The sequence below is a fragment of the Maniola jurtina genome, chromosome 14, assembly GCF_905333055.1.
Source record: "Maniola jurtina chromosome 14, ilManJurt1.1, whole genome shotgun sequence".
NCBI classification, from domain to species: domain Eukaryota; kingdom Metazoa; phylum Arthropoda; class Insecta; order Lepidoptera; family Nymphalidae; genus Maniola; species Maniola jurtina.
Window position 1 is genome coordinate 1,328,737 of NC_060042.1, and position 20,870 is coordinate 1,349,606.

At 39.4% G+C, this 20,870-nt stretch overlaps 2 protein-coding genes across 2 annotated transcripts in view; both read right to left on the bottom strand.

Moving 5' to 3' along the window:
* Positions 1 to 303: 303 nt before the first annotated feature.
* LOC123872062 (nematocyst expressed protein 4-like) lies at positions 304 to 711 on the bottom strand. The gene has a single exon (XM_045916192.1). It carries the CDS (start codon positions 709 to 711, stop codon positions 304 to 306), a length of 408 nt encoding a protein of 135 aa, XP_045772148.1.
* A 2,927-nt stretch (positions 712 to 3,638) lies between these two features.
* Positions 3,639 to 20,870, bottom strand: part of LOC123871602 (androglobin-like) — a 28,915-nt gene continuing 11,683 nt past the window's right edge. Inside the window, exons 7-28 of the mRNA XM_045915494.1 lie at positions 19,155 to 19,291; positions 18,495 to 18,639; positions 17,460 to 17,617; positions 16,877 to 17,020; positions 16,097 to 16,482; positions 14,823 to 15,035; positions 14,119 to 14,419; positions 13,408 to 13,659; positions 12,666 to 12,828; positions 12,158 to 12,338; positions 11,430 to 11,703; positions 10,761 to 10,931; positions 9,873 to 9,953; positions 9,717 to 9,760; positions 9,148 to 9,274; positions 8,703 to 8,799; positions 8,349 to 8,454; positions 7,781 to 7,853; positions 7,152 to 7,260; positions 6,065 to 6,191; positions 5,387 to 5,547; positions 3,639 to 4,093 (exon numbers count right to left, since the gene is read on the bottom strand). Of these exons, the coding sequence (XP_045771450.1) occupies positions 3,969 to 4,093; positions 5,387 to 5,547; positions 6,065 to 6,191; positions 7,152 to 7,260; positions 7,781 to 7,853; positions 8,349 to 8,454; positions 8,703 to 8,799; positions 9,148 to 9,274; positions 9,717 to 9,760; positions 9,873 to 9,953; positions 10,761 to 10,931; positions 11,430 to 11,703; positions 12,158 to 12,338; positions 12,666 to 12,828; positions 13,408 to 13,659; positions 14,119 to 14,419; positions 14,823 to 15,035; positions 16,097 to 16,482; positions 16,877 to 17,020; positions 17,460 to 17,617; positions 18,495 to 18,639; positions 19,155 to 19,291 (3,575 nt within the window). The 3' untranslated portion in view covers positions 3,639 to 3,968. The remainder of the gene's footprint in view (positions 4,094 to 5,386; positions 5,548 to 6,064; positions 6,192 to 7,151; positions 7,261 to 7,780; positions 7,854 to 8,348; positions 8,455 to 8,702; positions 8,800 to 9,147; positions 9,275 to 9,716; positions 9,761 to 9,872; positions 9,954 to 10,760; positions 10,932 to 11,429; positions 11,704 to 12,157; positions 12,339 to 12,665; positions 12,829 to 13,407; positions 13,660 to 14,118; positions 14,420 to 14,822; positions 15,036 to 16,096; positions 16,483 to 16,876; positions 17,021 to 17,459; positions 17,618 to 18,494; positions 18,640 to 19,154; positions 19,292 to 20,870) is intronic.

Below are 20,870 nucleotides of genomic sequence, written 5' to 3' on the forward strand. Positions count from 1 at the left end.
TAGGTACCTACTTACTTGCTTACTTAATGTGATACCTCTCTCTGTATATATGCGTTGTATTCTTCCTTGCTGAATGTTGTGCCGCCTTCACTATGTGAAATAGGAAGGAGACACAAAATTCAACAAGGAGAATACAACGCATACATAGAGAGATATATTACATTAAGTAAGTACCTAAGTAGGCCTCATACATAGTGCTAGAGGATTCCTTAGGCTAGCAATGTACAGCCTCCGCATACTTGTTCAAATCAGAGATGAGGTGATTCGTAGGAGAACCAGAGTAACCTACATAGCTCAACAAGTTTAGTTGCGAAGCTGAACTGGCATTGGGTAGGGCACCTGAACTAGCATTGGGTAGGGCACCTGAACTGGCATTGGGTAGGGCACCTGAACTGGCATTGGGTAGGGCACCTGAACTGGCATTGGGTAGGGCACCTGAACTGGCATTGGGTAGGGCACCTGAACTGGCATTGGGTAGGGCACCTGAACTGGCATTGGGTAGGGCACCTGAACTGGCATTGGGTAGGGCACCTGAACTGGCATTGGGTAGGGCACCTGAACTGGCATTGGGTAGGGCACCTGAACTGGCATTGGGTAGGGCACCTGAACTGGCATTGGGTAGGGCACCTGAACTGGCATTGGGTAGGGCACCTGAACTGGCATTGGGTAGGGCACCTGAACTGGAATTGGGTAGGGCACCTGAACTGGCATTGGGTAGGGCACATAGTTCGATAACCGATAGACGTTGGAGCCCCAAGGTGCTAGAATGGCGACCTCGCATCAGAAAGCGCAGCGTTTCTAGACCCCCCAACCCGAAGTTTCAGGTTGACGGACGACATCAAACGATTCGGCGGGAGCCGCTGGATTCAAGCGGCGCAAGACCGTGGCGTGTGGAAGTTTCTACAAAAGACCTATGCCCAGCCGTGGACATCTATAGCTTGATAATGATGATGATAAAATTAAGAATCTCTTATTGTTTGAAGTCGGTTAAATAATGAAACAGATATTCATACTTCATTCAGTCAACTTTAAAGCATATTGCCTCAAAGGCGTCCAGTGGTTGAGAGTCGAGACTCATCATAGCGGTTCCTCTCCTTTTCAGTTTGTTATTTAATAAGTCAAGCTTCCAAGGAAAAGATGTTCTGGTAACATCTAAGAGTAAAAAGGAAATAATATTTTAAAGCAAACATTTTTCTTTACAGACGAGATTATTCGAAGACCTTACTTACTTCAACATGAAAACATGAAAAACATGCAAAAACAAACAGGAAAAAATTGTTTTTTCCGTTTCTTTTTGTCAGCTGCATCCCTATTACTATTCCGTTTATTTTTATTTATTTGTTTAATATAAATAGATTAAATTATAATAAATATATGGATTATATTAATAAACATAGTTTTTTTTCAACTAGGGCAGTACGGGGAAATCCAAAACCATAAGAGATACAGGGAAAATGTCTCAGGGCAGGAATCATGTCTTTTTGTGAAAACAATTTTGGGATAGTAAATTTTCGATCAAGCGTGAGTGGTCCATAAAAAACATAAAATCAACTTTTTTTCATGCTGATTGACTCAGTTTCATGTAAAAATCATTTTATTATAATCGAAGAAATTGGTCTTTCAATAGATAAATGTTTGTCGATGCTCTAAGCTTTTAAAAAGCTTCATGAATTGAGAGTTCCATTAAAACGTCCGAGTAACTTCATAATCTCGTAAAAGCAACGCCCATCTATGCAACGTCAAACTGTCACCAGCTCCGAGATCATAATTACCAGCTGAACATATTAGTTTGAGAGCTGGTTGAACATTTCGAGGAGCTATTTATTTTATCGAAAGTTTGTATGAAAGTGCGTAGGTCTGTTAATTTCACACAAAAACTACTGAATGGATTTGGCTGAAATTTAGAATGGAGATAGATTATATCTTGGATTAACACATAGGCTACTTTTTATCCGGAAAATCAAATAGTTCCTATGGGAATTTTAGAAACCTATATCCACGGGGATGAAGTCGCGGGTATCATCTAGTAGTTTAGTAAATACGATATACGAATTATAGACGCCCGCTTCCTATTCCGGAGGTCGGTCGGGGGTTCGATCTCGGGCATGCACTTTGAATTGTTCACTTTGAATCGGGCATGTGCTTTTGAAATTAAGTATCACTTTCTTGCATGCTGAGAATTCTCCATAATGTTCTCGAAGGTATGTGGAGTCTGCCAATCCACACTTAGCCAGCGTGGTAGTTAGTGTATGCCCCAAACCCTTTTCTGAGAGGAAATGGTGCTTAATAGTAGGCCAACGATGGGTTGAGATGATACTGATGGTGTAGGAACCCCTAGAAAACCATGCAGGTATTTTGTAAAATGTCGCACCATCTCTTCAAACTCGTGGAGCATTATTTGAACCGACTATGATGAAAAGTAGTTTAACTGGCGATGTCATGTCAGCGGACGACAAAGTTTTATAAGGGAGTTTTTTTATTCTCTTTTAATTATTCTGATAGAAATTAGCCCTTGACTGAAATTTCACCTGGTGGTAAGTGATGATGCAATCTAAGATGGAAGCGGAAGTTTTTCATTAAACCCATAATCCTTTGGTCTCTACACGGCATCGTAACTGGTCGTAAGTGAAAGGGAAGGGTATGATCTATCTCCATTCCTTTCAGCCAAGTCTGTCCAGTACTTCTTGCGTGAAAGAGTAACAAACATCCATACACCCATACATACGAGTACAAACATTTGCGTTTATGTTAGTAAGATGGTTGTGAAGCGTCATCGTAACATGGTGCTCCGCCATGGCCAGCGGCGTTGCAGGATACAAGAGTCGCCTAATTGCACTCACATACCCTACTTCATGGTTTTTTTTTCATATAGGAATAAGGAAAACGCTTCATTTTAGTTGCGGTCTAAGTTAAGTGTAGTTTATGATTTTCTACAAAGGATGATTTTTATGGTTTGTTGTGCAGAGAGTTCTCAGCCTTACAAAAATACACAGTTTTTTTATTCAGATACAAGTAGCCCTTGACTGCAATCTCATCTGGTGGCAAGTGATGATGCAGTCTAAGATGGAAGCGGGCTAACCTGGAAGGGGTATGGCAGATTTTGTTAAACCCGTACTCCTTTAACTTCTACACGGCATCGTACCAGAACGCCAAATCGCTTGGCGGCACGGCTTTGTCGGTAGGGTGGTAACTAGCCACGGCCGAAGCCTCCCACCAGACCAGACCAGTTTAGAAATTATATAATTCCAAACCCCTGCGCGGGAATTGAACCCGGGACCTCCCGCTAATAAGACCACAAAGATATAAATATCTGATATATCAGAGTTGGATATTCGAGACAGAAAGTAGCATGGGTACGTCCCCCGGAATGTAACCTAATTCTGTACCAATGTCAAAATCGGTTCAATGGGTGGGTAGTAAAAAGCTAGCAGATAGACAGACAGACAGATAGACACACTTTCGGATTAATAATATTAGTACGGAAGGATGTGGAATAGTTATGATGAGGATATGTTATTAAAAAACAAGACAAACTTTTTATATTTTATTGCGTAAGGTTTTGGATCTTCTTACATTAATTAAATCTTAACAGGAACTTAAAAGTAGTTTTGCACTTAAAAATTAACAAATACTACTTCTTGGGAAAATAGGAGAAACATATATGAGAAAAATAAAACCGAGTCGGGCTCGCACAGTTGAGTTCCGTACAATGTCCTGTTTCCTAAACTGAACATGAAAATAATATGATACAAAGGACAATTTTGCTCCGAGTATCAATAAAAGGATTCTTTCTATTTATGGAATCCTAAAAATTGACTGAAGCCAAAGAATGTAAAAGACACTTATCATATTTCTTCTATGCCTACATTTTTAATTGAAGTTATGAATTTTCGCAGGTGAACCAGCATTGAACGCGAAACTACTTTAGCATGTGTTTGGGGAAAAGTTTCTCTACTTCTTCTCCTCTTCTATTTTTTTTTGGCTTCCATCTTCTTCTTTGTAGCTGCAGATAGAGTGCGATTGAGAGCTTCGCGAGCGATCGCTTCATCTCTTTCTTCTAGAACTTGGGACAACTCTGGGTTCCATTGCGAATCTGTAGGACAAAGAGTTCATAAGTTCATTAACGCGAACACAATAAGCGTAAATTAAAAATTTATAACACCCCCGACAAGTGAAGGTTACAGTAACTAGAAAAGAGCTGATAAATTTCAAACGGCTGAACCGATTTTCTTGAATTATAGCTAAGAACACTCTCGATCAAGCCACCTTTCAAACAAAAAAACTAAATTAAAATCGGTTCATTCGTTTAGGAGCTACGATGCCATAAACAGATACACAGATACACTGATACACAGATACACACGTCAAACTTATAACACCCCTCTTTTTGGGTCGGGGGTTAATAAAACCTAATACAACAAGATCTACAACTGAAACTAAACCACTGAACTCAAGTCGTTATCAAAGTTTGTGAAGTACTAGGAGCACATGAAGTGGGAGCAGTTGGTCTGTAGCAGCCATCTTGTCACGTTCTTCCACTTTCGAGCTGTTCTAGTGGGGTTGTTAGTGCCAGCTTCGATTCCATTGAGACGTATAGATCATCGTCCTTAAAAGTTCCCTGTATTTGTTTTTAACCCCCGACCCAAAAAGTGGGGTGTTATAAGTTTGACGTGTGTATCTGTGTATCTATCTGTGGCATCGTAGCTCCTAAACTAATGAACCGATTTTAGTTTAGTTTTTTTTTGTTTGAAAGGTGGCTTGATCGAGAGTGTTCTTAGCTATAATCCAAGAAAATCAGTTCAGCTGTTTGAAAGTTATCAGCTCTTTTCTAGTTACTGTAACCTTCACTAATTGTCGGAGGTGTTATAAATTTTTAATTTACACTAATAATAATTGTTTTTTGCATGGTATTCCTTGTTGCTGACGGTCTTGATCCTTTTCCATTATTTAATTTTTAACTACCTATATTATCTTCGCCTGACTTGACTTCAATTACACCAAATACATTAAAAAAAAATGAAAATAGCATGCGAACGAGTAGGCAAGTCACTTGATGTTAAGTGATTACCGCCGCCCATGAATATTTGGAGTACCAGAGGAACCGCCAATGCATTGCTGGATTTTCAGGAATTTGTTTGTCTGCCCCTTGAATAACCCATGGTGTAATCTAATGGAAATATTTGGTGATGATGCAGATTAAGGTGGAGCGCTCTTGCCTAGAAGCTGCTTATTCATTGTTATTTCGAAGGTCTCAATATTGTGGCTGGCGTATATAATACAATCACATAATCCACAATCGAACATGCTAACCACAGATTTAGGAAAACTTCTGAGTTCTGTGATGCTAACCATTATACCAACGAGGCGGTTTGAAGTAAAAACCTACCAACAAATAGTTTCTCCAGCAGTTGGCACCTGTGTTTCTGTCTCCCCAGCACATACGTCTCATTGTAGGCCTGCAAGTCACGCATGCGCTGTAAAGCCGCCTCTCTGTCGATGTGACGGGTCTTCTGGGCCTCTTCTAGCAGTTGTGGGGTTAAGATAACCCTGTGAAGTATTGTTATGTTTTTACGAGGTCTTTCGGATAACATATCTATTATATATTTTATTTTATTTTACATATATTATTCCGGTGTCAGTATTTCCTACCATCACGAATTATTTGAGTCTTCCAAGGCATGGGTGAAAATACCCTTTCTAGACAAAATCTCTTACCGCTTACTATAACTATAATAGCTTAAGAACCGACTGTTCACTTTAACTTTTTCCCGGTCATGTTGGCACCATTGCAAATCACATTGCAAACCCTAAATTCTAAGGAATAAAGCAAATAAAACAGTGGTGCCAACATGACGGCAGGGGACAAGTGGGTAGAATGACACCAAAACAAATGACAAATGACAACAAAAAAAAAACTGCCGATAGAAGTGAAAACTTAAAACTATGTAACTTTAAGTACCTCTTTTTTTTGGATTTTCAAATTAATTGTAGTATTAAAAATTAAAATTACATTCACTAAAAAGTGTTCACTCCAGTGTTTTTTTAGAAAATTCTTTATTTTTACCTTTCTTCCTCAATTTCTTTGGTACACAGCGGGACATAGTAGAGCGGTATGAATTTGTCTTTCAATTGCTCAGGCATTGTTAGATATTTCGTTTCTTCTTCACTTTCGGTTGACATATTTTCTAGAACTAAAAGAAACAATGTAAAAGTCGTAACACATAAAAACAATGTAAAAGATAGAAACAATGTAAAGCCACGATAGCTCAACCGTTGAGGAGCGGACTGAATTTCGAAAGGTCAGCGGTTCAAACCCCACCCATGCACTATTGTCGTACCCACTCCTGGTACAAGCTTTACGCTTACTTGGAGGGGAAATGGGAGTATTAGTCATGATCAGCATGGCTAATATTCTTTTTTTTTTTTAAATGTATAATTCGTAATACGCATAAACGTACTAACTAAGAGTACTTTTTGCAAAATACTTATTTAGATATCAAAATTCCTTCAAAATATGAACGGTCTGTTCGGTGGTGGTGTGTAGGGTTCATGAAAACAAAAACAAAGTTCGATAGCACCCCGTTTATTTGCTTAGCTGTTCACACTTGAATCACAGAGTTACACCACTCGCGCAACTGTAGTGAAGGGTTTATCGAGCCAGAGTACCTATCTTCTTTAGTCTTTCTAGTGAATCCTAGCCTAGCGACGGACGGACGGACGACAGACAGAGAGACAGACAAGGACGTGATCCTATTAGGGTTCCTTTTTTCCTTTTACCTCAAAAGGAAAAAAGGAAACTAGAGTCTTTTGGTTTCATAGGCCACTATTATACACTTTTAAAGTTGAGTCATAGGACTTAGTTAAAACTCAGTAGAAACAAAGTTTCGAGCCAGTTGCGAAATGCAAATTCACTGACAAAGTATCGTGGTTTCAAAGGGCTTGTTAAAATCTATTAGAATAAATGAACGGTTTTAAATTTAATAAAACTTTATTATCGTCCATCCATTAGTTTCGTCTTGATGCCGCGAGTGTAACTGGGTATAAATAATCTAAATGGCGGATTTTATGCGCCATAATATGTGCGGGCTGCGAAAGATGTAAACCGCAATCGGGGGTTTTTAAAGTCTTTTTAACCACTTGTGATCACTTACATTCACTTTCAGTCACAGGTGTAGGCCCTTGCTGATTAGGAGAAAGGCGAATATCTTCTGAAATTAATTGTTTACTTTTTTGCTCTCCTTCCAGTTCGCTGTAAGTTTCCTGAAAAATAAAACCACATTTTTTCACCAACAAGACATGCATAATTACTATAGGCACACTAGAGGACGCTCGCGACTTCATCCGCGTGGATTTAGGTTTTAAAGATCCCTTGGGAACTGCTTGATTTTCCGGGATAAAAAGCTGCCTATGTCAATTACAGGGACGCAAGCTACTTCGGTACCCATACAAATCGGTTAAGCGGATGGGTTTTTAGGAATCCCGTGGGAACTCTTTGATTTTCCGGGATAAAAAGTAGCCTATGTCCGTCCCCGGGATATAAGCTAACCCTGTACCAAACGTCAGAATCGGTTAAACTGTTGGGCCGTAAAAAGGTAGCAGACAGACAGACAGACATACTTTCGCATCTATAATATTAAGTATGGATAAGATTAAGTCTTTCTAATATCGCCTTGAAACATCATGAAATTCATTTGATAATTTACTAAAATTAAAACTATTATCCTCAAAAGTCTAACAGAAAATATTACGTATCTACTTAGAATTTAATTATAATTTTAACCTCCGTAACAGTCCGTAAGCTTGGGGAGGGCGGTTGCAGCGCGATCTCGAGGAATTCCGCCCTGAAATCTTTCCTGTAAAACATGAGTTTAATTAAAGTATAAATAATTATACCATGGTAGCTTTGAAATATGAGTAATTTAATTACGGAGCAATATTCTGCATTGTTAATATTATGTAACACACACAGTACGATTTATAAAATTATATAACTGCAATGTGGCTCCACTATTAAAAGTCATTTCCGGAACTTAACAACTTCCGGAATTAATCACAAATATTCCGGAATAACTAACGGTAAAAACGCTTCTTCCAGTCACCCTGAGTTACCTAATTTGGGATCCTCTGCAATTTCCCCCGGCTCATGCATATCCCAACTCTCTCTCTCAGCAGCGAATTGCAGATCCCTCTCATCATCAGGCTTGGCCTGGGATCCTCCACCAGAGAACTTTCTAGCTCCACGTAAGCATCACCCAGTTGTGGTTGGTAGAGAAGTCCTGGAGCTTTGCCCTTTGCTGATCCACCCTGATGAGATCAAAGTATAGGCTGAACAGTCACTAATAACTTACCTGATCTGGGATCCTCTTAAATTTCTCCCCGGCTCATGCATATCCCAACTTTTTCTCTCAGCAGCAAATTGCAGATCCCTCTCATCATCACGCTTGGCCTGGGATCCTCTGTCAGCTGCCAGGGAACATTCTAGCTCCACGTAAGTATCACCTGGATATGATCAGTGAGGAGTTCTAGTCCTTTGTTTATGCTGATCCACCCTGGTGCGAAGAAAGTGAAGGGTGGTGATCAGTCACTAATAGCTTACCTGATCTGGGATCCTCTTAAATTTCTCCCTGGTTCATGCATATCCCAACTCTTTCTCTCAGCAGCAAATTGCAGATCCCTTTCATCATCACGCTTGGCCTGGGATCCTCCGCCAGCCGCCAGAGAACATTCTAGCTCCACGTAAGCATCACCTGGTTGTGGTTGGTATAGAAGTGCTAGTACTTTGTCCTTTGCTGATCCACCCTGATACGAAGAATAATTTTCTATTTATCTCCCTCTGCTTTGTAACTACTGCTGACTAGTGACCACTCGCAGTTCGGTCGGTTATAATACAAATCCTCTTTCACATTCTGTTGTTGTGATTGGCTGAATTTATTCTATTCCTGTTGCAACAATGCATTGTAGCCAATAGTGAGCGAACATCAACCAATCAGAGGTGACATTGTAGCTGTCATTCTAACGCAATCGAGCCGCGGTTCAAACACACGGAATCTGATAGGGTCTCTAACTGTTCTTACATCCAACAGCTCTCTTTGGAGGTATTTTCTATACAAACATACATCGAAAAAAAAAATCGTACTAAGTACTAACCCTATCCTTCGACATTGGTTTTTTTGATGCTATAATATCCAGTTTTTCCTCCTCGTGCATATTACGTACTTCGTTTACTCTAGTCCACTGATCGAGCGTCAGCGGCCATCCGTTAGGTGCTATCACTCTGATGATGATAATGTTTTATTTAACAAGCTTATCCATACTAATGCCTGTCTGTTTGTCTGTCTGTCCGTCTGGCTGTCCGTCCGTCTATTTGTTAACTTTTCACGGTCCATCTGCGTAACCTATTTTGGCAAAGACAAAGCTTGCATCTCGGAAGCTTGCATCTTGCATTTTATTTCGGAAAATAAAGCAGTTCCCACGGGATTTAAAAAATCTAGATCCAAGCAGACGAAGTTCAAACAAATTTCAAACCGCTACTTTACCCCCTTAGGATTGGAATTTTCAAAAATCCTTCCTTAGCGGATGTCTGCGTCATAATATACCTACAGCAGCCTGCTTAAATTGCACCCTGATTCATCCAGTAGTTTGAGCTGTGCGTTGATAAATCAGTTTGTCAGTCAGTTTTCCTTTTATATAATACTCATATTTAGATTAAAGCTTACTTAATTGTATACTGCTTCGGCTCCAATGGTTTGACATCCTTTATCTAAAAAAAAAAAAAAAACGAAATGAACAATTCTATCAAGTTGATGTTTTTCTAGAGTAAATTATAACTTTGTGTCTCGTTTGAAAGTACGAAATTATATAAAAATGTGAACCTTGGTCGTCGATTTTGTTTTTCCGCCCGCCTTATGTGTCTTCAGTGAACGGGCACTTGCAAATACAGCGTCTCTCTGAACCTGTAAAAGTAGTAAGTAAGTAAAAACCTTAATAATGCGTCTAAAAAGAAGTTATAAGTTAGTTATAAGTTGCTAAAAGGATAATTTTCCTGAAGATCTTGCGTCCAACTTGAAAGCAAACAGGCTACTTCACTACTGATCCGATACGTCTTAATACTCGAATTCTGCATGATATACATTGCGGGTTTGAAAAATACTAAATCACTTAAACTACAAAATAAGACAATTTATTTAATAAAGTTATTGGCATTGGATTGTGTTACGGTAGTATAAAAATAACACAAAGTTTTCACTAGCAGTCTGGATACACCGTGTATTATAAATGCGAAAGTGTCTGTCTGTCTGTGTGTCAGTCTGTCTGCAAGCATTTCACGAACCAGCAGTTTAACCGATTTTGATGAATTTTGGTAGTGTCAGCTGACATCCCGGGATCGGACATAGGTAACTTTTTATCCCGGAAAAACAAAGAGTTCCCAGGGGACTTTTAAAAGCCCATCCGTTTAAACGATTTATATAGAAGGAAAAGAGATAGCTTGAATCCCGAAAATTGACAATAGGCAACTGCCGGAAAAGCAAAAAGTTCCCGCGGGATTTTTTAAAACCTAGATCCACGCGGACGAAGTCGAAGGTATCATCTAGTACCTGCTTCAATCAATCAACCAATCAGCCTGTTTGCGTCCACTGCTGGACATAGGCCTTCCCAAGAGCGCGACCATACACGATCCTCCGCCTTCCTCATCCATCCACTTAGCTGGACTGACGACCTTAAGAGAATAGCGGGAAGTGGGTGGATGAGTACCTACTTACTAAAGAAAAATTTGCCGTTGAGTGTATCTTTACGCTTCTCGAACTAAAAGTCACATTAGCTGATTCAAGTTTAATATAAGGCCAGTACAACTCGCCGATGCCCGAACATCTTCCCAATTCTTGTGAAACCCCTTCTGACGAGGTAGAGTAGAGGATTGCTTCCATTTCCAGCTAAAAAACAAAATATGATAATATTGAAGAAAAAAAAAATCGGCCAAGTGCGAGTCGGAAATCGCATACGATGGGTTCCGTATCATCGTATAAGAAATGACACTTTTTTATAGCGGCCATTTTGAAATTTTTAGAATTAGAATAGATTAGAATAGTTTTATTCAAATAAACTTTTTACAAGTGCTTTTGAATCGTCAAAATAATCTACCACTGGTTCGGAATGCTGCTCCTACAGAGAAGAACCAGCAAGAAACTCGGCGGTTGCCCTTTTCAAGTGTTCAATTTACAATTATTATTTACAATTACAACAATTATATTCAATAGAAATACACATTCTGTGAAAATTTCAACTCCACCTATTACGGTTTACGAGATACAACCCGCTAACAGACATAGGGACGGACGGACAGACAGCGGAGGTTTAGTAACAACTAAACCCATATACCCACAATAACCGCTGGCACCCTTTGGATACGGAACCCTAAAAAATTAAATTACCTCAGGTGATGTAGCAGCTGCCCTGAAACTAACATACTCCTGCCTTTGCACCGATATCTGAACTCCACCAAGGATATTCCTACTATTCGGTATAAACACTTCATCTATATGCAACTTGTTAGACTGTGGCAAGTATAGTTCTTTGCACGAATCTATATCATTGTCACAGATGTGGAAGACATCTGCGGTGGATGAGAGGACTGTCAGTTGCCAGTTGACCTCAGAACTAGTATCTGGTGGTTCGTTTAGAGTACCGTGACCCATTATGGTGTATCTGAAAAAAAATTATAGAAAGAATTATAGAATAGCGCTTGCCTGAAGAATTACCGGCAATTGATAATAAAATGGCGCGCGTTTACCTAGAAGATGACTAATCACGTTAGACTATATTAAGAGGGGGGGGGGGGGGGGGGGGGCTGATGCCGTAAGGGCGCTCCATATTTTTAGTACAAAGGTCTAGGGCAAAGTCATATAATTCTGTACTTCTAAGTGTATCTTCTAAGTTTTTTGATACTAGAAGCCATAACATAAATAAAGAAGGGAGAGGCAGATCTCCAGCTAAATGGTGGTCCAAAATCAGTGATTGACAACACTGTGCTTCCCGGTTGGAGGTCGCCATTACAGAATCATGGAAGATACCTGAATATCTATTGGTATGTGCTTTAGAGTCGCAACTGGCAACTTTTAGGAAATAAAATGGAAGAAGAACAAAAAGAAGAAAGACTTACCCGTTGTCATTAGGCTCAAAATGGAAAGTAATATGGGCGTTATAAACTTGCGGCATCTGTTTCCCATCATCATTGTCGTAGACAGCAACGGTGCAGTACGGTAAAGAGCTTTGCAAATCTAGATGTACTTTTACTGGTGCATGACAGTAGAATACCCCTTGAAAGTATGGGATCCATTTACCTTTGAAATTAAATAAAACAATTATCGTAGTAGGTAAATAAAGAATCAAGAGATGTAATACTTCGTAGTCCAACCTAATATATACATATAATTGGAGAGACTAAATCCACGAGACTCCTCTCGCTTGAACAACTAGAGAGGATGGAAGATGAACGTGCAGTGAAAGAGCATACTTGGGTTATAGGAACAAGATAAAGTTAAACGGCACTAAAACCTGACTACTACCCGTGAACTGCCGACAAATAGAGATATAGTATAACATTGTTTTCTATGAATGCGGATGATGATGGTAAAAACTATGATGGTAATAGAATATTTGATATTTACATTTAGAAGTGATGGACGATGTTCCATTGTACTGATGGAGTCCAATTACTCCAGAAAGGGCTGATGCTACAGAGTAGGCGTATTTTGCTCCAGGATACATCAGGAAGAATTCATTCATCAAGGCTGATAATGCCTCCAAATTTCCAAAGGCGTTCTCCATAATCTGCGAATAATGTATTAAGGTATAAGGTATCTCTCAGAACAGTATGGTAGATCAGTTGGTTCAAAACAAAATTTTATTGATGTTAGTTTTAGCTGCTTCTGGTTATTGATGATGAACTTCTAAGATGGTAGTAAGCTAACTAGGAAGGAGTATAGCATGAACCGATACCTAACCATAGGTGGGGGCTAACTTTGAAGAAATATGGCATAAACCGATAACCATAAGGCCATGGGTTTATATTTTGCATCATACCGGAAAGCCAAATCGCTTGGTGACACAACTTTTCTGGTATGAAATTAATCTTAGGTGCGATTACACACCAAATAAATAAATTAATGTATTCAATAGGTATTCTGAATCAGTATTACGTACAAATTTTGATTATTTGTTGCTATAGCGGTAAATACAAATACTCGTATACACTCTGTGAAAATACCCTCTACCTATTTACGATTCATGAAATACAGCCCACTGACAAACAGTCGGACAAACGGACAGACGGATGGACAGCAGAGGCTCAGTATAATAGGGTCACGTTGGTGGCCTGTGAGTACGGACCACTAAAATATATATTCTGACCATTTTCATAACATCAGTTGTAATCAACAAATGATCAGTCATGCACTTCCTTGCCCAAGCGCCTCGCCAATGCGCCTGAATACATGTAGCTGCCTCGTGTCTTCTTATAATTTTGTCCCGTTCAGCTTTCAGTACACCACATGGCAGCTCTTCAGTAGCGAGGTCACAGATTTGGGAAGTGGAAGGTGGCTCAGGAGAGCTGAGCAGCTTATTCATTGTTTCTAGATCTATTAGTGGTTTTTCTTCAGTAACCTGCAATAACGTTGTACATGTACAGTTTTAATATCATATAGCTATAGGAAGAAAGTCATGTTTATTTCATACTTAGTCGTCGTCCGAATACAGCGCGATTTCGCGATCATCACACGAATGCTACTACATTTACTATTATAATATATTTACTACTATAAGCGTATAGTAGGTATAGCGACTTATTTTACTAGATGTTCGAATCTTTATCTCTTTCTAATCACCTCTTTTCTTTTAAAGGTTAATTTAACAGTCTTGGTAAGATTGTGGTAAGCGCTTACGTATATCTCAAATTAAAATTGTTAAATCTCTTTCATCATGATCTCTCTTGATCATGATTGACGGGTCTTCTCTTAAAATGAGATGAGTTTAGACCATTGTCTATCACGCTGGCTCAGTGCAGATTGGCAGAGTTAGAATTTGACGAAATCGGAAGCATTTATGTAGGTGGAAATAAATAACCTGTTCTTCTGTCATATTTTCTTCTTCCAAAGCCTCAACCTCTTCTACTTCAGGCATAACACAATCACAAGGATCCATATCAGCGACGGCTCTTAAAGATTTTGGGGGCTTAGGTTTTGGTGGCATACCGAAGTCAGGATCGCAGAAGTGTGACCTAAGAACTGTGCATACTGCGCGAAATTCGTTTGGTGAGAGTCTTTTACTCAATAGAGACTGCAATGCTTGTTTGAACATCCAGTGAATTAAGGCCTTATCATAACCCACTACTTTGGCGTCCCACTCCAAATCTGGTTGATAAGCTCTGAAATTAAAGATACTCCAAAAAAAATATTGAACTAAATTAAAACAAAAATTAAAAGAGTTATTTTAATCAAGATAAAGTTCAATACTAAAACCCGATTACTCATAATAAACGCTGATGTATAGTAAAACATATATGTTTTTGGCCCTTGGTATATTTTAATATTGCATTATATTTATATGTATAAACTCAGAACTTTCTCCTCTTTCATTTCAAAAAAAATTTTTGGAGATCCGCACTTTTTTGGATGTAACATCCGTCCGACAGACTTCGTACATAAAGAAAATTATAGAGAAGTCTCAGGCATGCATGTTTCCTCACGATGTTTTCCTTCACCGTAGTGTCTAAACATTTTTTTAATTATTTAGTGACTAAAGTGAAATAAGATCACATATAAACTTACTTTAGAAAATCCTTTTCATTCGCCGCCATATTGAGACTGGATTTATTCACTCGTATCCAATTAGAGAACGCAGTGCCGAGGTTTGAAAGGAAACGGGAAGCCCAAGGGCACTCTCTGACTGCCGCACACTGAACCACATCACGCGTTCCAAGTAATAATGACGACTCCGACAGAAACATGGCGTGCCAATTCATGCGGGAGTGCACCCAGATCCTAACAATTTACGGATTATTTTAATTTATTTCACATACAAGTGTAAATTAAAAATTTATTACACCCCCGACAAGTGAAGGTACAGTAACTAGAAAAGAGCTGATAACTTTTTTTTTTTATTTTTTTTCAAACGGCTAAACCGATTTTCTTGGATTATAGCTAAAAACACTCTCGATCAAGCCACCTTTTAAACAAAAAACTAAAATAGAATCGGTTCATTAGTTTAGGAGCTACGATGCCACAGACAGATAGATACACAGACACACAGATACACACGTAAAACTTATAACTTATAACTTTTTGGGTCAGGAGTTAAAAATAATTTTCACTTCAAATATTTCTCATTGAATATTTTAACAGTAGCCGTGTTTTGGTACTATCGCACGAATACAGCACGCAAGTAGAGACACTTAGTTTAGGAGCTACGATGCCACAGACAGATACACAGATACACACGTCAAACTTATAACACCCCTCTTTTTGGGTCGAGGGTTAAAAAGGCGCCCTGATTGACTGATCTGTCAACGCACAGCCTAATCCGATGGGGTTAAAAAAATTGAAATTATGTGAATAGGTTACTTTTATGAAGTAGATAGTTACTAAGAATTGAAAACTTCTACCACTAAGGGAGTTAAGAGGATGAAAGTTTGTATGAAACTACGTTACGTTAGTAAAGTTTATCAGTTAATTTATGTATTTTCAAGTTATATCCATGACAATTGGTATTTATATTGGTCCAGCGGGCTGGAGATCGACCTGCACTTCCCGGTGGGTGGTAATTTGTGGACGAGACTAACTGTTAGCCCTAATTCATACGAGTGTTAAAAAAGCGTTGCGTTAAAACCCGGCGTCGCGATGAAAATGCAACAGTGCGCGATAAAAAAAGCGTTGACGTGAATACTTGGGAATGCATTTGTTCTATTTGAACGCTTTTTAACGGACCTTAAAAAAGCTCTCGTATGATTGAGGCCTTAGTGTCCAAGTTTCCGCTTCACACGTCAGTCCCGGTACGACACACTCATTGAAGATTCTAATCTAATCAAATTGATTAATAAATTAACCTGCAAAAATGTCGTCCTGGAGGCAGTACAATCTCTACAGAATTGTATTCTCTTGTCTCTACGTACGCTTTGGCTACTGGCAGTTCACAGTCCACAAACCATTCAAAAACCTCCAGTATCAAATACGCTGGCTCTATAAAATCAAGTATGGGTACACCACAGTTGAAGAGTACTCGAGGATGGAGCATGGCTAAGGAAATCCTTAAGACATTCTCATTTGGTCCGTCGATTTGGAGGTACAAAGGTGCTGATTTTGGTGCTGGCACGTCCACCATTTTGCTTTGAGGTACTTTTGATATTCGTGATGGTGGATTGCTGGCTATCGAAGCAAATTGATACATCGACGGGTAGTATGTGATGCTGATGTTTTTTATTGATCCTTGTAGCTGAAAAAAGGTTATACTTACCGTAAGTAATGCAACAGTTATTATGAAGTCAGTCAGTTCCTGAGCAGGGCTCTCTCCTCTGAGAACGGTTAAGGCGATAGTCCACCACACGAACTAAGTGTGGATTGGCTGAACTCATATACCTTGGAGAACATTATTGGGAAAAATATCACTTGTTTTATCACAAGCGAAATCGCAAGCGGTAAAGCAAAACAGCGTGAGGAAATATCCGTCTCCATAACTTCAAAGGTGTGTGAAGTCTGCCGATCTGCACTTGGCCAGCGTGGTGGACAGTGGCTTATAGATTTATACTCTGAGAGAAATACTGGTCTGGTGATGATGAGAAGACTATAACTCTCTTTTTGCTTTGGCTTAGGCTAATAAGTATCATTACCGGCCCATATAACACCCATTGCCGTAATTCATCCTTCTGTAATTGCTGACCAGTGGCTGACGTGGCCATGGCCGCCAGTTCCTTAACAGTCTTCTTTGGTGGTTGATTAGGTTTGTCATGTTCTTCTCTGAATTGGTATGTAATCTGCAATTTTTTAAATGTTATCTTTCGACGTCTATGAATCAAACTCGTGCCCCCAATTAGATACTTAGATATTTTAATAATATCATTAACTAACCGATGCCCGCGACTTCGCCCGCATGGATTTAGGTTTTTGAAATCCCTTGGGAACTCTTTGATTTTCCGAGATAAAAAGTAGCCTATGTGCTAATCCAGGATATTATCTATCTCCTTTCCAAATTTCAGCCAAATCCGTCTAGTGGTTTTTGCGTGAAGGAGTAACAAACATACACAAACACACACACACACACACACACACATACATTAGTGTGAACTGTGATAAGCAAACAAGCAAGCGAATGTAAAGTTACCGCCACACACACCAAGGGAACACTTATCCTTTTGATGATTTATCAAAAACTCCTGCACTTGACAGAGTGTTGAAATTTCTGAAAACAATTACCGACTCAGTGCTCTGAACATCCAATAAGTGCGGAGCATACGAGAGTTTCATAAGACCGTTCACTTTCAAGAATCTTGTGCGTGGACAGTCAAATGCTTCGTACAATCCATGCCGTCGAGCCCAGTCCACCCATCTGAATGTTTTCCATAATTGAACATCTGCAAAGAAAGGTGTCATAGCTATGTGCCAAAATAAGGCTGGGGTAGCCGGAAAGTTCTGGCTTCGTGTTGGATTTTTACAAAACTATTAATAACAGTCTGAAGCAAAACATCTTTGAGAAGCTCAAATTTTATTATTTTATGAATTTTCTGCTTAGTTCATATAAATCAAAACATATTAAGTACTAGAGGATGCCCGCGACTACGTCCGCGTAGATTTAGGGTTTTAAAGATCCCGTGGGAACTGTTTGTTTTTCCGGGATAAAATGCCTATGTCAATTACAGGGACGCAAGCTACCTCGGTACCTTTCATACAAATCGGTTAAGCGGATGGGTTTTTAGGAATCCCGTGGGAACTCTTTGATTTTCCGGGTTAAAAAGGAGCCTATGTCCGCCCCCGGGATATAAGCTAACCCTGTACCTTTCGACAGAATCGGTTACACTGTTGGGCCGTGAAAAGGTAGCAGACAGACAGACAGACACACTTTCGCATTTATAATATTAGTATAGACTAGAGGATGCCCGCAGCATAGCCCGCGTGGATTTCGGTTTTTGAAATCCCGTAGGAACTCTTTTATTTTTCGGGATAAAAAGTAGCCTATGTCCTTCCCTGGGGTGTATCCCAAGTCTGTACCAAATTTCTTTAAAATCGGTTCAGTGGTTGAGCCGTGAAAACTTAGCAGATTGACAGACAGACACACTTTCGCATTTATAATATTATATAGTATAGAGGATTGTAGAAAATAGACCAACAACTCTTAGCGTATAAAGAAATAGGTCCGAGGCAAGGGGCTGTGGATTGGGCATATTTTAAGCTTGATTAAAGTAAGATAATATAATATTATGTTGCGTTTTAGCGATAATATTCGACACATACCAGGTTCAGGCAAAGGTTTCTTCAAGGGTAGATCCCTGGCCATCAAAACTAGCATACTCATCTCATGCCCTGGAGTGATTCCCGGGAGAGCGTAGGAAGGAAAATTCTTCGTGTCTTCGATGAGAATTGTCGTCATGGAACCGCGCTGGTTAACCAAACGTTTACGATAAGAAAACGGTATTATTAGGGTTCAGTACCTCAAACAAAGGAATCCTTATAGGGTCACTTCGTTGTCTGTCTGTCCATCCATCCATCCGTCTGTCGTGTCTGTCAAGAAAACCTATAGTGTACTTCCCGTTGTCCTAGAATCATGTTTGGCAGGTAGGTATGTGTTATAAGCACAAGTAAAGGAAAATATCCGAAAACCGTGAATTTGAAGTTACATCACAAAAAAAGTGTTCATGAACAAAAAATAATATAATTATGTAATTAGTATTTTCAATTTTCAAAGTAAGATAACTATACCAAATGGGGTATCATAAGAAAGGGCTTTACCTGTACATTCTAAAACAAAGTTTTATTTACCTTTATGCATAATTTTCAATTTATCGTGCAAAATGTCTGAAAATTACCCGAGTACGGAACCCTCAGTGCGCGAGTCTGACTCGCACTTGGCCGGTTATTTGCATAAAACAAGACAAACCCCGTTTAACAGCTTACCCTCACTGCTGCAGTCTCTTTAGTGGGCTGCTTCTTGATGCTTTTGGACTTGACTGTACTGGTGGGGCTTTCATCATCATCATCCCACGAAAATATCGGGACCTCTGATGTTAGAAGGTTCCATACCCGATCAGGATCTAAAAACATGAAAATGAAATGAAAATTTATTTGTCTTATGTAGGTACATGCGTTTCGTGGATTCCTAGCCTCTAAACTAGGATAGCCCGTATTATAGGGGCCAATGGTACCCATTTTCTAATTTCTAATTCTTGGAAATTCTTACCTATTTCTTATTATATTTCTTCCGGAGTAAAAGTAACCTATGTCCGTTTCTGGGATGCAAGCCTGTGCCTTTTTTCAAAATTGGTCGACATGGATGGATCGTGAAAAAGTAACAAACAGTCAGACGGACACAATTTCGCATTTATTCGGTTTCAATAAGCTCATGAGGTTTCGTAAAATCAGCTCGTAGTGTGTTGTACCACTCTTAAATATTTAAAGTAACCTTCCCTCATTACAAGTAATTCAATATTGAATTACTTAGTAATTGTAGAAACATAGTAGGTACGTATAAAATGAGTTACTTTAAGCCAATTTATTTTAAACCTGGAAATTAATTTTATTGTGCCTTTTGGCGTGGAGACCTTGGGGCCGTGGGGCCCGGAGGCTCGAGCTCTTTTTGAGAAAATTTCGGAAAGGGTTAGCGAGTCAACCAGGGACCCGAGAGCTAACAGCTACCTTGGGCAATGAATTAGTTTGGCCATCCAAAGGAGTAATGCTGCCAGCATCTAAGGTAAATACCTCGCTGCGGGTAGTCTCAGTGAGGTTTTAAAGCTCGTTCACACGGCTGCGTAAGCGTAAACGTAGCGTGTACCATTGCGTTGTAATGTATGGAAATGTATGAAACATGGCATACCGCTGGCGTGGCGCGAACTTGCATGTAGACGTCATGCGTGCAGTTATGTCTACGCACGTGTCACGTTTACGTCTGCATACGCAATTGGTGTGAATCGGTCATTAGATTTAATTTATTTTAGTTTTTAATTTAATATATTTTTTTAGTGTTAATTTATATGTAAGTTTTTCATAGAACTGTCAATTATTACTATACGTAATTATGTATGTAAATAAAAAAATATATACTTGCAGTTATTTTTGTTGCTACCTAGTACCTTCGTACCTCGTACCTCGTTTCCTGTATTGACTTATTCACGTGTCGGAGCAAATCTAATTTGCCTGTTAACTTTCTCAAAGGCGGCAGGTAGGCAAGAGTTAACTTGATCAATGAGAGTGATTGATTAGAAAGGCGCCAGGCAATATTTGCGTATCAACTTCGCATCAATCAACTTATGTTGAAGCGTTTTATTTTATTGCGTACGTAAAACCTCCTTCTGCGTTTTGTTAGAGTCTCAATAGCTCAACGGTTAAGGAGCGGACTGAATTCCAAAAGATCGGCGCGGGTTTAAACCCCACCCGTTGCACTATTGTCGTACCTACTCCTAACAGAGCTTTGCGCTTAGTTGGAGGGGAAAGGAGAATATTAGTCACGATTAGCATGGCTAATAATATTTTGTGAAAAAAAAATCTCCGTGACGCAATATTCATATAAGCTAGGTCCCGCGTTCGAATCCCAGTGGAGTAAATTAGGGAATTTAGAATTCCCTAATGCTGTTCAAGTCTGTCTGGACTCAACTGGGAGGCTTCGGTTGTGGCTAG